The sequence below is a fragment of the Halichoeres trimaculatus genome, unplaced genomic scaffold, assembly GCF_033239565.1.
Source record: "Halichoeres trimaculatus isolate MK-OKI-2021-1 unplaced genomic scaffold, fHalTri1.1 fHalTri1_scaffold_13, whole genome shotgun sequence".
Lineage (NCBI taxonomy): Eukaryota > Metazoa > Chordata > Actinopteri > Labriformes > Labridae > Halichoeres > Halichoeres trimaculatus.
In genome coordinates this window covers 24119460-24135086 of record NW_027437191.1, presented here as the reverse complement: position 1 = coordinate 24135086, position 15627 = coordinate 24119460, and the positions used below count along the sequence as shown (strand labels likewise).

The following is a 15627-nucleotide window of genomic DNA, read 5'->3' as shown; positions in this document are numbered from 1 at the left end:
AGCCAGTGACAAAAGTTCCTTGTCTCAGTGAATGAAAAAACCTAGACTGTATGAAAAAACATGTATGAAGCATTTGTTTCTGAAACCGTGACATGAAACAAATCCATGGACGCAGCCAAATTCGCCATGACGCCGGCTGTGAGTTTTTGTTTTAGCAGCTACAGGTTGCCCAGCGGTCACATGACTTGAGCTGTGCCTCTGATTGGAAAATCAAACGATCCTAAAAACTTCTAAACCACAGAGATAGAAAAAAATTCACTCACCGTGTGTGCTGATAGTGAAATCAGCGTTTTAGACCCAAGAAGTTTTTTGAACCAGGCTGTAGATATGCTTTTTAATGCCATAAAAGCCTGTTTTTATGGCTGGGTGTGTATGTAACTTCAGGTTTTTCTGCAGCAAGCCTCAAGCGGTTTCTCAACGAATAGCGACTTTTAGCACTTCTGCATAGGCTTCATTTTTACTAACCAGATGTTGCCCCTTGGGAAAAATCAATTAGAAATCAATTTATGATGTGATTTCAAAATATTGCAGTAGACATGTTAGCATGCAGGTCAGCTTTTAACAAGCTAAATTGTTTACTATCTATTTTGATATGTGTACATGTAGCTTATTGGGTAAATGCAGCTCATAGAAATTCCCATTCATTTCTGAAAATCTCTAAACTTTGAAATTTCCTGAAATTTTGCAACCTAATTTGCTAGGAAGAATCAGCCCCAATCACAGTAAACATAAGCCCAGTTTGAGTATCCATTCTTAAGTATACACTTGTGAAAAAAATGAAATATAATTTTAATATTTGTTAAAATGCATCATTGATAAACTGAGGTTGGTGAATTATACTAAATTGAGTTTAAGAACTGATTTAAGCCATTTCTGGCCCTAAATCTTATCTTATACTCTACCTAAAGTTTCCCAGCCTGCTTTTGGTTTCTTAGTCACATTCTTTTGGTTTCAAAACTTCAGCATTTATTTCTGTAGCAAAACATTTCTTGCATAACACCTCGTTTCTTATTCTGGATCTGTCTCTAAGACTCCTTACACTCAGAGCTTATTATTGTTTCCAGATTCCCCACCTCATATTGAGTCCCCAAACTCCTCCTTTTTATCCAACAGCAAACGCAGATCCTGAACACACCTGAGCTTATTTTAGCTTTTGGACCTCATACCAGGAATCTGATCCAGATATTGTCTGAACTTTTATCTCAGTAAGTCCCTCTTTTTTTCTCTACTTAGCTGTGTTTACTGACTCAGATCAGGGTCTCATTCCTCTCTGAGGTACGTCACCCTCTCCACGAGCTGTCCTGGGACATTTTTAATAAATCAAAGCTTTAGTTCAATAAACCATCTCTGTTCCTGCGAGTGTTTCAGCACAAATCTCTCCCTCTGCCTCAGCGGTCTGTCCTCCCTCACATCCTGTTCCTGCAGAATCGAATTAAACCACAGAAACACATTATGGTCGTCTGGAAATGGATGGAGCAGCTTGAGCGTTGAGCAGCAGGGTGAGGTTACACTTCAGGACAGAGCTTTTTAGACCAGAACTCTTAAAGTCAGCTGAATCATGGTCAGATATTTCCTCTTGATGAGCTCCCCCGGGGAATAAAACCCATCAGCTGTTTCAGCAAACACAACATCTGGGTTTGATCAGAGGTTATGACTCAGCGCTAAACAGCAGGTCAGGTGATGTAACAGAGAGAGGGAGGTCAGTGCAACGCCAGAGTTCTCGGCTCACGTCCTGTTTCCTGCCAACAACCATTACTTTCTTTTGTCATGATTATCCCTTAGTGGTTTTTACCAGAACTATTGTCCCTTAACCTCATAAAAATACATCTGGATCCAAAAGAGAGTTGTTTGACAGAGATTTCTGAAAATGTGAAATATTTCTGACATTGCTGGGCTGATGTTTGGGTTTTTCGTTTTATTATGCACCCCATGTACAGAAACAACAACACTGAACTTTTGTCATTGTGGATGACATGCAGATCCTCTAGCTTTGCTCACAGCAGTTACCTTTTCACCAATGGACTCCCAATTCACATTTCTTCACCAAGTCCTCCAACCCCATGGCTTCAAACTTCAATTTTTGGTTTTCCCAAACCCTCAATGGTGACAGCCGTTATCACACATTAAATCCTCATTTAAATCTTTTTTACACCTGTTATTAACAACCCATGCAGTCATAGTGGGTCACCAGCAGCAGGCCCACTAATAACACAAGTTTTTTGTTCAGTTTGCACAGCTCATTATTTGGGATCTTAAGCCTTGTTTTTCCAAGGTTAATTTCCACCTCAATTCTTCTTGGTACGGTACACATTTTGTGGTGTTTTGTTTGACTTAAACTGAGACAGGTCCCCAAACCACTGACCTGTACCGTCCCACTTTTTGGTACCCTTCTGTTGGGGTGCCAGACATACCGCTCCAACTTCAGAAGGTGGCGCTAGAAACACTGCAGTCTGTTTATTTGAAACAAAGCTTGATTGCGCTTTGTAACAAAGAGCCACATGCCAAACACAAAGAAGGCAAATTGCTAAATGTCTTCCATTGTTGCTCTTTGTTTACTGTGTTGGGTTTTTCTTCTCATTGGGTTTGTTTGCGGGGTACACATTGTGCAGTACTGCTATGGCGTCACAGTATTACGCATCTAGATTACACCGCAGCCAACCAAAAAGGGACATGGTTGGCTGTGGAAATGCAAACAGTATAAGGAAGTACCGATTCGATCTGTACCAAAATGTACTGGTCCATACCAGACCACTTGTTTGAGTCAAGGGCTTTAGTTGATCAGGCCCTGCAAGTGCTTCTGGAATGGGGAGGGGCCCACTCAAGTATCATTGGTCATTGTGAAGCCGCGAAAGACTCTTCAAAAGTCTGCAATAACACCAGAGAAGCCACCAGAAATGTTTTTTTTTGTTGTTTTTTTTTTTTAAAAAGGTCCAAAAAGTCACTAAATTCAGGGGCGTAGCTACAATTAGGCAAACACAGGCAGCATCTCCCAAAAGCATCTCTTAAAAACTGATTTATGAAGTTCTTTTCAGTTTAAAGCATTTCTCCTTTCTAAATCTTACTTCACATGCTTCAAAATACATCAAAAGGCTTAATCTTTAATGATGGCTATTCCATGTTACAACGCATCTGAAAATTTGATTCAGGAAGAAAGTGGTAAAAAACACTTTTTTTCCTATTTTTTTCTTATTTTCAACCGAGTCGTAAATAAAAACAATGTTGCTTCGAGATCTGAGATAAACATATACAACTTTTATGATTTAAAGGACTTTATCTAGCCCAGGAAAAAGGATAATTTTCTCAAAATCAAACTTTTTGAGTTGGTGATCAACATTATTGTACAAAATCTCTTTTTTGGATACATAAGTCACTGGACAGGGGGTCAAATAAAAATACATCAACTTTAAAATAATAGTACCAAAAAGTATGGTAACCGTAAACATCACCTCTTTCAGTAGATTTTTTCCAGCTTTATGTTGTGCTTGATATTTACATATTTTTTCTTTACTAAATTATTTTTTTTCAATATTTACCTATTGCTTTCACTACATACTTTCTTGTTTGTTACTGTTACTCTGAAAATTCCCCACTGTGGGACAAATAAGCTGTCAATTGACCATGAAAGATTTCAAATCCAGGACAAAGTGGACTAAATTATGTATTCACTTTTTTTCTTAATCAAACTAAAGTACAGAACATGCATTTAGTTGCGTTAAGTTACCGTGTACAAGATTAGCACTGTCGCATGTCTTGATTCTCAGAAAGAGACAGTGGACCCAGGGAAGGCCAGGAAGGACATGGAGGACACCAATGACTGGGTTTGCCTTGGGCCCCCAAATGACTAAATACGCCCCTGACTAAATTCATTGGTTAGCTTGGCAACACAGGATGCAAAGCAATGGTAATGTACTACTTTGTAGTTGCAGAGAGCTGTAGTTTGAAAGGTGATAATCAAACTTTGTAAACTCAGTTTGTAAGTTCATCTCCAGAAGGTGAGCAGACTGCTCAGTGTCTCTCACAGCCTGGTGCTCTGATACATGTCTGTAACATGTAACCTCTGGCTTTCAAGAAGTGATTGGCTACTAACATCAATCGGATTAGCTGCACCTGTATGCTTAGCTTAGGCCTGAACCACATGTATATGGACATATTCCTAAACGCACATTTTTCTCTCCGATTGGGCCTCTCAACCACACGAACACGGCGATTTCACCCAAATAAACGGGGATTTTTAAAAACGCATAAAAAATTGAAGAAATGAAAAAATATCCGGTTGAGTGGATCCGTGTAGCGGTGTTAAACCGAGCTGGTGTTGACGCGATGATGTCAAGCGCCTAGCAACAAGTCACTGTTTGACAGGGCATGCTTTTAACGTTCTTCTTCTATGGTTTTCACATTTTGCTAACCTGCCACTTATCGGCCAGGCATGGCATTGCAGGCTTCAGAGGCGATCTTTTTCAGTTTGGCCTCTTCGTATGGACAGAGATATTTCTGTGGTGTGGAGGGAGATTTTTTTTAAAACGAGGACAAAGATATCCGATCAAAAAAATATCCATATACTTGTTGTTTAGGCCTTAGCTAAGGGGTTGTATCTCAAATTCAAAATACTTCAGTGATATTTCAATTCTGTTTGACATAAAGTCTGTGTTAATTCTGATTTGTGAACTGAGCTGCTTCATTTTTTAAAGTGACGTGCAATTTTGGAGACCATTGGTGTTATTTTACGTCATGAAGCAGCGGGAAGCAGGAAGACACTGTAGCAGCTTAAGTATGGAGTGCAAAAAAGGTCAAAATATGTAAAACAAACAAAACATAAAGACAAAAAAAAAACTCAAAGTGCTTCAGTTTAGCTGTAAAATAATAAAAATACTGTTTGTGGAGACAATGACATGAGATGAAGATGACACAGTTCGACCTTCAGACTGAACAGATGGACTCAGCAGGACTCAGTGAGTGTGTGTGATGTGTTTTGGGACCCTCTCTGCTCTGTAATGAGGGAGTGTGTGTCCGTGTGAAGCTGCAGACTCAGCAAGCTGATACAAAGTGTTGCAGTTTTCTCCTCGGCTCTGCAGAGACACACACACACGCACACACACAATGTGGAGGGTTTGTTTGTGTGAACTTTGAAACACTTAGCCAGAGAGGAGAAATGTGATCCTGTGAGTGGAAAATTCCCTTTTTTTCTACATTTAAGTTTGGTAAGAAAGAAACAAGCACCATTCACTCACTCTGACTTTAATGAGGCAGATTGGTAGAAAAACATTCACAGTCACGTGACAACCACGAACCAGGCTGTTAAATATCAGAAACATTACATGGATTAACCCTTTAAGAGCAAGACGCCAACATCTGAGTCTGACTTTGGTTTAAAACATCACATTTTAGAGATTATATCATTGTACTGAGTTATAGTTTGGGTTTATTATGATTATTAGTATAAATACAATAAATAATATGTAGGATATTGATAACTGCATGACCTTTGACCCTCTGCAGGGTGAGCTCATGCTCTGAGTGTGTTTGTTTCGCCTGTTAATGAAGGTTTGGTGGGTGGGGTTGAAGACAAGAGCCTGTAAATGTGAGCCCAACAATGACTCAGTGTGTGTTAACCCCACCCGGCTGCAAACAAACGCACCCCATCATAAAGTCCAGGACTGTGCAGAACAGACACATGAATCAGACTTTCAGCTGCAAACTGCATCAAACACAAACATTCATCATCCTGATGTCCAGAATCCAACCGGCAACCTTCACCCTGCAGATGGAGAGGTTTAAAACAGCAACAGGTGAGAGATAGAGAGCCAGAGAGAGGAAGGCACAGGTGAGGAATAGGAAGGTGAGTTCAGGTGAATCCCAGCTGGATCATTTGTTCAGAGAGAGGATAAATGGCACAAGAGCCCCCCTGGCCTCTGCAGGTGAGGGCAGCACTTCCGGAAGGTATCCCTCCTCCTCCTCGCGCACCTCAAACTGCAGAGTCTGGCTCCGGTTCACGCAGTAGACCCGGTCCCCGAGCACCGCGCACCGGAACGGCTGCGGGTTGTGCAGAGGGAAGAACGCGCCGCCGTGCCACACCTTCACCACCGTGTTGTACTTGTACACGCTCACCCCCGCGCGCTCTCGATCCACGTCAAAGCGGAACACGCGGCTGCGGTGCGCCACCATGTCCGTGGAGCGCCGCCGGCTCTCGTTGAAGGGGCACTCCTCCCACTCGTCCCGGCGGGAGTCGTAGCGCAGCAGGCGGTAGAAGAGAGAGCCCCCGGATACGAAGAGCTCCCCGCCGCAGGATGTGGCCTCGTGCGCCACCGCGAAGGATCCTTTGGGCAGAGGGGCCACTTGAGTCCACCTGTCCGCGCGCGGGTCGTAGCGCTCCACCGTGAACAGGCACTCCCCTCCGATGGCGTACAGGAAGCCGTCCATGGAGACCAGCTTGAGCTGGCAGCGGGGCTGTCTAAGGGGCCGGACCGGGCTCCAGAGACCGGTCAGCGGGTTGAAGCAGAACACCTTATCTGACGCTTTGGAGCGACCGTCCGCGTGCGTCCTCATCCCCCCAGCCACGAACACGTAGTTGTACAAGGTGCACATCCCGGAGCCTTTAGCCGGGACCTCCTCTGGGAGCATGGTCAGCACCTCCCACTTCTGGCTCTCCGGGTGTAGGCAGAACACCCTCCGGACGCTGGAGTCCTCCGGGCCGAGCAGGGGGCTCTGAGGCCGACTGTTCTCCCGGCTCCCCCCGCGGTCTAGAACCTCATAGGTCTCCGCCACCGCCAGCACCTTCTCCCCCTCCATCCTGCGGGCCAGGATGCGCTCCCTCTCCCCCGCGGTGAGCCGGCCAAACAGCCCGGGGGTCCGCAGCACCGTCAGGTAGTGGTCGCTCATGAAGCGGTAGATCCGCTCCTGTTCGCCCTCCGTGCCGCTCCTCTTCGCTTTTGTCAGCAGCTCGAAGCAGTTTTCCGCGCTGATCTCTGGCGGCATGTCTGCAGCTCCTGAGCCGGGGTGTGAGCCCCCATTCCCGGAGGATTTCTCTGACTCCTTTCCCTCACTTGCTTCCATGTGTTCCGGGTTCATGTGGATCAGATCGATCCGGGTCCTGTCAGAGAGGAATGCGTCAGGAGGTCCAGACTTCTCTTTGCTCCTCACAATAAACGCCCCTCTCACTCCTCCTCTTCTTTATTCTCTCTGTTGCTTCAAGTTTTCTTCCTCCTTCTCACACGTGAACCAGATCCGGTTCTCCTTGGACAAACGAGTCCTCCTGATCCTCCATCCTCCGCTCCTCCAGCGGGGCGCGGCGGCTGATGAAGCCTGTGCCCCTCGTCTGCTGTCAGGGGAGGTTTCGTGCGTCTCCCCGCAGCAGAGCGCGGAGCTGTCTGCGGACACAAAGGCGGACTCTGGCTGCACACTGGGCTCTGTGTTCTCGGGTTGACGCCCCTCAGACTCTGAGGAACAATGAGTCTGTGCAGAACCACAGGGATGGTTCTCTGCAGAACCCCTTTGTGCTGCTGCAGGATGCAATAAAGTGCACGTGCATTACACACAGAGAGCCCTGTGTTCACAGCAACACTGCACATCACAAATACTTCTTTTAGTTCAGGAAAATCAGTTATATCACAGTGTTAGTGCCCTGAGCTGAGTGGAAAAACTCCATCAGAGAGATTTTATTTCACATAATTCATAATAACTTGATAGATCGTTTAAACATCATCACTCAAACATTAAGGCTTTAAGTTGTTTAATTTTTATTCAGAATATTTTAATCAGCCGTGGGGCAGACTTTGTAAGCATTTTATAAGACATTCTCTCAAGCTTTCAGGCTTATTTAAGTCTGTATAAATTTAGCCTGTCATGTTTTCCAGTACATTCCTGATCCAAGTGACACCATGACACAGACAGAGCCTACAGTGTTATCACGTTTTTGTGGTTTTTCATGGATTCCTTGAACAGGAGTGTTCTCAAGCTGTTGAATTAAAGTTGAGATTATCTGACTCTGACTGCAACTTGGAGACTAATCAAAGTTTTATGTCCCCGTACTTCTTTGTTGTCTTGAATTAGATGCACAACAAACCCAGATCATGTTTCAGGTGGGGTGATAAAAAATGTAGCCTAGGTAGGTAAAACTGTCAGGAGAAAACCTGAAGGTCACATAAATGGAATACTTTAACAAGCCCCTTGTACACAAAGAGATCCTCCTGAAAATTTTTGAAAATCCAAAGCTTGACTCTTTGAATTCTGAGGAAAAAATATTTGACTTTCTTTTTGGTGGAAACATAAATATGAAAAAGGAATTGTTGTTTATCATAATCATAATCATGTAGAACTGAGCCATTAAATGTATTGATTTATCACAAATATAACAAACACCTAGGTGTTCTGTGTATCTTTCTCCTTACATGGCCAAACTTTTTTATTGGTTTAGGATGTGGTACAAATAGAGCTCCTTGGCAAGCTTTATGTGGTGGGCAAACATCTCATAGGGCATTATAATGTGATTTCTTCTTCAATGACATCCACTTGTCCCCTGATTACACTCCTACTTTTGAACATGAGTCAGCTGACAGTCGTGAAAAAGTTGTGTTATTTTGATGTTATGAGAGGATCCACAGGTTGTTGTCATGACTGAGCTTTAACACACTGTTCACGGTGCAAAGTTAGCTTGCTTGCTAAATACCATCCTAGATCACCTCTTTAGAGACTGTTAATTGAATGGAACAATGTGAAATCCAGGGAACACATGACTCAGCCTGAAGAACACTTTGAGATACTCAAAATATTCATGTTTCATTTCCATTTATTCATAACCACAACAACATAAACTCAGAAAATTTTGCACAGAAGTTGTTGAAAATAAAAAAGGGGGGAGTCATGGGATATCATTAGAAGTTTTACTTGTGGGTACTGTCAGCGTCAAACATGATGTTTATAAATCTGATTAAAAAAAAAAGTTACCAAAATCAAAGCAGAAAACAAGCACAATGTATTAAATGAATGAAAAGTGTGAAAATACAATGGGAAAAAAATCAAGTTGGTCCAGAAGAAACTCGAGGTGTTGAATATATGCGAGTAAAAACGTGACATTTTATACTTTGATGTTTAGGGACAAAATACTAAAATAATGACATCAAAAAAAAAAAAAAAGAAAAAAGAAAAGAGCAGAAAGGAAAACCTGATTTCCTGACAAAAGGCTCCATCTAGTGGTTGAATCAATAAAGTGCAACTTTCCTTTTCCAGAAAAATCCCAATTCGACTTAAATCTTTCATCAAATTCAGAAGAGGGAACAATGAACCAATGTTCACATCATCAAATTTCCTTCAAACTGCAGATTTTTTTTAAATGAATGAATGAATTTAGCTGCCTTAAACTGTCAGAAAGTAACAGCACAGAAGGGTACATTATTGTGAAATGCAAAAAAAAAAAAAAAATGGAAGTGATACAAAAGTCATCTGAGAAACGTTTATTGCTATAAACAGTAAAAGGTAAACAGTCTGTTCATCCTCTGATCAAAAGTGATAGAGCACAGCGTTCAAAAGATAAAATCTGAACAATAATGCTAATTCAATGTGATTTTCTGTCAGGTATTCATTCTGTCGTTACCTCCTCATGGCAAAGGCTAAAAAGCTTTCTTCTTTGAACGCTGTCAGTTTTTTGAGCTGCATAAGCAAGGACTCTCACAATGTGTCATCGCTACAGAGGTTGGACACAGTAAGACAGAGTCATTTTTAATTGCTTAAAAAATCCGGAGGGTTATGTAACAAAAACTTAATGGTAGACCAACATTTTTTTTTACCAGGACTGAGCCGGAGGATGTGACTGCAGCCCAATCAGATGACAGATCACAACGGCCGCCTGACAAAGGACTTCCTTCAGGGGAATAATGTTTATCTGCAACAATAAATTGCTTGCTCATTTTTTTTATTTTATTTTTTTTTTGTCACACTCCCATTTCTTCTTTCAGCATTTTGAAACTCTACGTAGAAACATTTTAAGATCCAACAGTGCAAAATGTAAAACTGTGAAATTTTCAACTGATCTCAAAATTTTGATGAGGTGTGAGTACTTTAAATACTCTCTTCATTAAAGGCCCTTTCCTGAAGCTGTGATAACTTTCAGTATCCAGCAGAGGGCGATGCAGAGCTGCTGCAGTGGAAACCATCAAACCCTGTGAGACCTGCAGTGTGATAGTAAAGCACTTTATTCACTTTAATCTGGAAAAACATTTCATTTTATTCATCAAGAGCTGCTGACACACTGCTGATAGTGTGAGAAGTTTTTAATGAAACAGAAATAAATCCTGACGTCTCTACAAAAGTGAGACCATCATCTTTTAGACAGATGGTGATTTTAACGCCTTCATCTGCAGCTGTCAGGTTAGTGTCAGATAAAATGAGCAGAAACAGACAGTGTTTACAGAGACACGTCTGTTTGAGACAGCAGGAGGAGAAAACACCATGACGGTACAACACGTAACGTGATACATATTGATTTCTGGATAATGACAACATTACACTGGGTTTACTGCAACAGCTTTTCTTTATTGATTTCAGAAACAGATAATGAAAAGATTCAAGGATCTGACAGGGCCTCAGAGACTCTACATACTAAAGAGCTGGTATTAACAACTACAGTTAAATATCTTTGTATTCAACCACAGAGAGGGAATTTATCACATCAGGCCTTCACGTCAGATCTGACAAACAAGGAAAACAAACAGCTGCTGTGGTTCAGAGTCAGGAGGTGAAAGATGAACCCTCAGCAGACAGCTCTGTTATCCTGACAGCTTTATTTATTGTAATGTGAGAATAATGTGAAAACTGATCCAGCAGCAGCAGAGATTAACATGTGTTCACATCAGAAAGACGTTCAGTGGGAATGTAAAACAGACTGTCCTCTGATTTAACGATGATGAAAGAGTCATTCCAGGGCTGACTCTGACTGTGAACTCTCTTTAATACCGTCCTCCTTCATTAACGTGATCCACTCTAACTGATCGTGACAGGCAGGTGATGACCCTGTAGGTTGAAATCAGCTGATTGTTCAATGAATTAAACTCTGCCATGAATATTAACGAGGGTCTGATGTCAGTGACTCATCTGGGCGAAGGAACAGGAAGCAGAGCAGACAGATCATCAGCTGATCAGCAGGAAGCAAAGAGCAGAGGGATGAATGGTTTTTATCAACTATGAGCAGCAATACAGAGTAAGTACTGGTGTTTTATCTAATGTTGTTACATGGTGTTTTTAAGGGGACTGTCAAGAAGTTCAAAATGATCTTGAAAATGTCTCTCTTCTAGATATATATGCCAGATCGAAATCCATACTTTAAAATAAGATCATCTGCAACAATAAAGGTTATTCCTACATGGTACGTCTTAGCTTCATGATCAGATCGAGTTGGACCAGATTGATTTTCAGCACAGTGAAGTCTCCATGACAACACCACGCCAGCTGATGAAGTTTGGCAGTGAGAAGAGAGATCTGTTTTTCTCAGCTGAAAACGATTTCTGTGATTAATTTTGTTGTAATGGTGGAGACTGGAGCCTTACTGTCAAAAAGAAAAACGCTTAAACACAACCTTAAGGCTTAAACATTGGCAGAATGCTAAAATATAAGCTAAAGGCTAGAACACAACCTTAAGGCTTAAACATGGGCAAAATGCTTAAATATAAGCTAAATGCTAAAACACAACCTCAAGGCTTAAACATGGGCAAAATGCTTAAATATAAGCTAAATGCTAAAACACAACCTCAAGGCTTAAACATGGGCAAAATGCTTAAATATAAGCTAATAGCTTAAACATAACCTTAAGGCTTAAACATGAGAGAAATGCTCAAATATAAGCTAAAGGCTATAACATAGCCTTAAGGCTTAAACATTGGCAGAATGCTAAAATATTAGCTAAAGGCTAAAACATAACCTTAAGGCTTAAACATTGGCAGAATGCTAAAATATAAGCTAAAGGCTATAACAACCTTAAGGCTTAAACACTGGCAAAATGCTAAAATATAAGCTAAAGGCTTAAATACAACCTTAAGACTTAAACATGAGCGGAATGCTAAAATACAAGCTTAAGGCTAAAACACAACCTTAAGGCTAAAACATGAGCGAATTGCTAAAATATAAGCTAAAGGCTAAAACACAAGCTAAAGCCTCAAACACAGGTTAAACTCTTTGTGATGATCATCCTTACCCACATGCAGCAGCTTTTCTGCAGTGGTCTGTTCAAACTTAAGAGTCTATCAATAAAATGAAGAGCCAGATTATGCTAGCTCTGCTCAGTGAGGTTGGAGTTGGTAGAAGAGCACTGGTAGGACATAACCATGATTCACTAATGTTATATGTTACAGTCACGTCTCAGAGCACCAGGCTGTGAGTACAGCTAAATATAGCCGGCTCCTAAACTACGCTACAAAGTGACAAAGTTTGCTTGTTGTCATGTTTCAAACCGTAGCTCTACGTAACTGTTGATATATACCTTACCTCGTGGCGTTGTATCTGGTAAAACTTGAACAAAGAAAAGTTCAAAGTTCAATTCCAAAACAAACACACGCCTTGGTAAGAGTCACATCTTCATGACAGTGTGCGTGAGACTCCCGGCCAAAGGGTGGCGCTGCAGTCTAACTTGAACAGATCCTCCTCACAGTTTAAGTAATACTAATAACAAACGTAAGGACACAAACCAAACACTCCTCTCAGCTGCTATAAAGTGAAACAGATAGGACTGAGCTTTTGCAATTAAGTGTATTCTTTTTTGCAGTCCTCAGTAGCTGTGATCTATAACCCAGATTATAATTCTATAATTCTTTCACTGTAGGCCAAAGTGGTTGTCATTATCTGCTTTATACTTGTGCAGTGTTTGGTTACAGGAAACTAGGTCCTTGCACTTTCTTTCCTGCTGTCAATAAATGTTGATTGGCAGGTGATCCTGAAGATATTGCAAATTGCAGAAAATACAACTTTTAAAGGGCTGCATCTCAGGCTATGTGTAAAGTACTTGAAGCCACATACGCCCATTCAGAAAAGCATGATTCAAAAAATGGTTTTAGTCTAAATAGGTCATTTCTCTATCAGCGCTCAGTACACATGGGGGATTTTTTCTTCACAACTCATTATTTTTAAAGTTGGGTTAGGGTAAAATTACAAGTTTTGCCCATATAAGGGCAAGTCATGCAAGCTGTCTGCAAAGAGACCACAGGCTCACCTCATCTCCCCATTGTTCTAGATCGAGCGAAAGTAGAAATGAGTCAGCTTTTCCAATATGACACCAAGCTCGACTTTAAAACTCTGCATCAGAAACAAATGGGTGATGTCACAAAACTATGTTAATGTATTATACAGGCTATAGTAGAAACAGGCTTTGTGGACCCATGGTGAATGCTATGACAGATTTGTTGTCCTAATAAACATCTCTGAAATGTGACTTTCATTTTATCATATTTTCAGATTTCAGGAATAGAAACCCCACTGTGATCTTTTCTTATCTTTGTGATCTTCTTTTTCTGTATTTTTTCTTGTTGGAGGTCTGATGGTTATGAGAAAGCAGCTCTCAGAGGTCAAAGGTCATCAGTATGTCACACTGAGGCTCGTCCGACATGTAAAATGACGTTAATGATACAGAGCAGCTTGTTAGGGCTGTGGACATGAAGGAGGTGTGTGCTGTGTTAAATGTGTGTGTGTGTGTGTGTGTGTGTGTGTGTGTGTGTGTGTGTGTGTGTGTGTGTGTGTGTGTGTGAGCTCTAAATGGATGATGACGAGTCCATTAAAGTCCATTAGTGAGACGAAGGCTGTTTTAAATTGGATTTCATAATGAGAGATCAGCAATGGCTTCATTTAATTTATTCGAACACAGAGATGCAGCCTGGGAGGTGAGCGCCGCCTCTGCAATGACAAAGAGAAACATCAGTTTAAAAATCACTTTAAAACACAAGAAAGATGTAAGAATTTATAAAAAAAGCTTTGAAGAAGATTTAATGACAAAAGCACACATTTTGAATCTCAGCTGCAAACAACACAGAGGCTGCATCTGTGACACATCTGGCTGCACATCACCAGACGGAGAGTGTAATATGCATCCAGGTACCTGTTTCACCTGAGAGGCTCATTTTAATGAACACACACACACACACACACACACACACACACACACACACACACACACACACACACACACACACACACACACAGAGGAAGGTGACTTTGTCGTATGTTTGAGGCCTCCAGGGTGCATGTGATCAACGATTCCTGTTCTGCACACGTCTGCAAAGCCTCTCTCCTTCTCCAGTGAAGAGCTTTACATCAGAGGTCCTGATTAAAAAACGAAAAACAAAAAAACCCCAACTGTGATTAAAAAACTTTGAGGACTTTTAGAGTTTTGATTTCTAGTTTATTTTCATTCCCTTCAGCTTTAAACAAATTCTTTTTCTGCTGTAATAAAGCATCTGTCTTGTTTTCTGATAAACAAACGACTGTTGCATGAAATGATCACAAACAGTCCCAGTGTAGCAGCACTCCTACTGAGCATGCTCAGTTCGCCTCTTAATGCAGCAAGAAGAGGAGGTTCAGTTTTTTTTTCCCTAACAGCATAAAAGAGTCATTTTTCTTTGAGTTTCTTTGTTTTTTTATCTGCAAACCTGGGAAATCATTTTTATACACACACAAACCAAACACACACACACACACACACACACACACACACACACACACACACACACACACACACACACACACCTCCCTCTCATACACACACAAACAGCCTCTCTCAGCTCCTCAGGCGGAAGGAGGTGTCTGATATTACAAAGGGGAGTGAGGGAGAGGCCACAGTCAATTATCCTTTGAAGGAGGTGTGTGTGTGTGTGTGTGTGTTTGTGTGTGTGTGTGTGTGTGTGTGTGTGTGTGTGTGTGTGTGTGTGTGTTTGTGTGTGTGTGTGTGTGTGTGTGTGTGTGTGTGTGTGTGTGTGTGTGTGTGTGTGTGTGTGTAGAACTCACCTATCAGAGAGCAGAAAAAGGTTGAAAACTAAATGATTTACTACATTTCAGTACAACATTTCCTGCAGCCTCTCTAATGTCCAGCAGGGGGCTGTCTAATAAACTCCTTCATTGTTTGTAAACAAGCTACACGAGGAGGTAAACCACACACACACACACACAAAAAAAAAACTTTTTACCTTAATAACATCTCTTTGAAGGATGATAAACAACACCCAGCTTAATGAGAAATCAGTGCTGGCAGTGTTGCTATCTACTCAATAAAGAAAGTCGCTATTGTCCGAGCAGTCGCAAAAGGGGCTAAATGACGTGACAATTTGCATTATAGACCATATACATGCACTTGTCAAGGACGCTGTGGGAGAGAGGAATAATATCGTGGCCACAGACTGTACAGTCATGGGAGATACAGAAAGTGTGTAAAACAACGTAAATATGTTAATAACTATCAATGAACTTTCTTCTGTGGATTCTTGTTTTTATGTCACAATATCAGCCTTACTCCCTTAGGAGGAACCTGGGTTTCAACCTTGGTTTGGGACTGGCAAAAGTTGACTTAAAGAGACAAGCATTTGCAATTTGTATGCATGCAGCCACCTGCTCTGGCTGCATCTGGAAGTGAGGAGTGCTTCTCCGTCTGTGAGTGTTCAAGTT

General features: G+C 41.5%; 1 protein-coding gene across 1 annotated transcript; it reads right to left on the bottom strand.

Annotated features, from left to right (window-relative positions):
• Positions 1-5248: 5248 nt before the first annotated feature.
• LOC141801931 (kelch repeat and BTB domain-containing protein 11-like) lies at positions 5249-7530 on the bottom strand. Its single transcript, XM_074685272.1, has one exon. It carries the CDS (start codon positions 7063-7065, stop codon positions 5863-5865), a length of 1203 nt encoding a protein of 400 aa, XP_074541373.1. The 5' UTR covers positions 7066-7530; the 3' UTR covers positions 5249-5862.
• Between the last annotated feature and the right edge of the window lie 8097 nt (positions 7531-15627).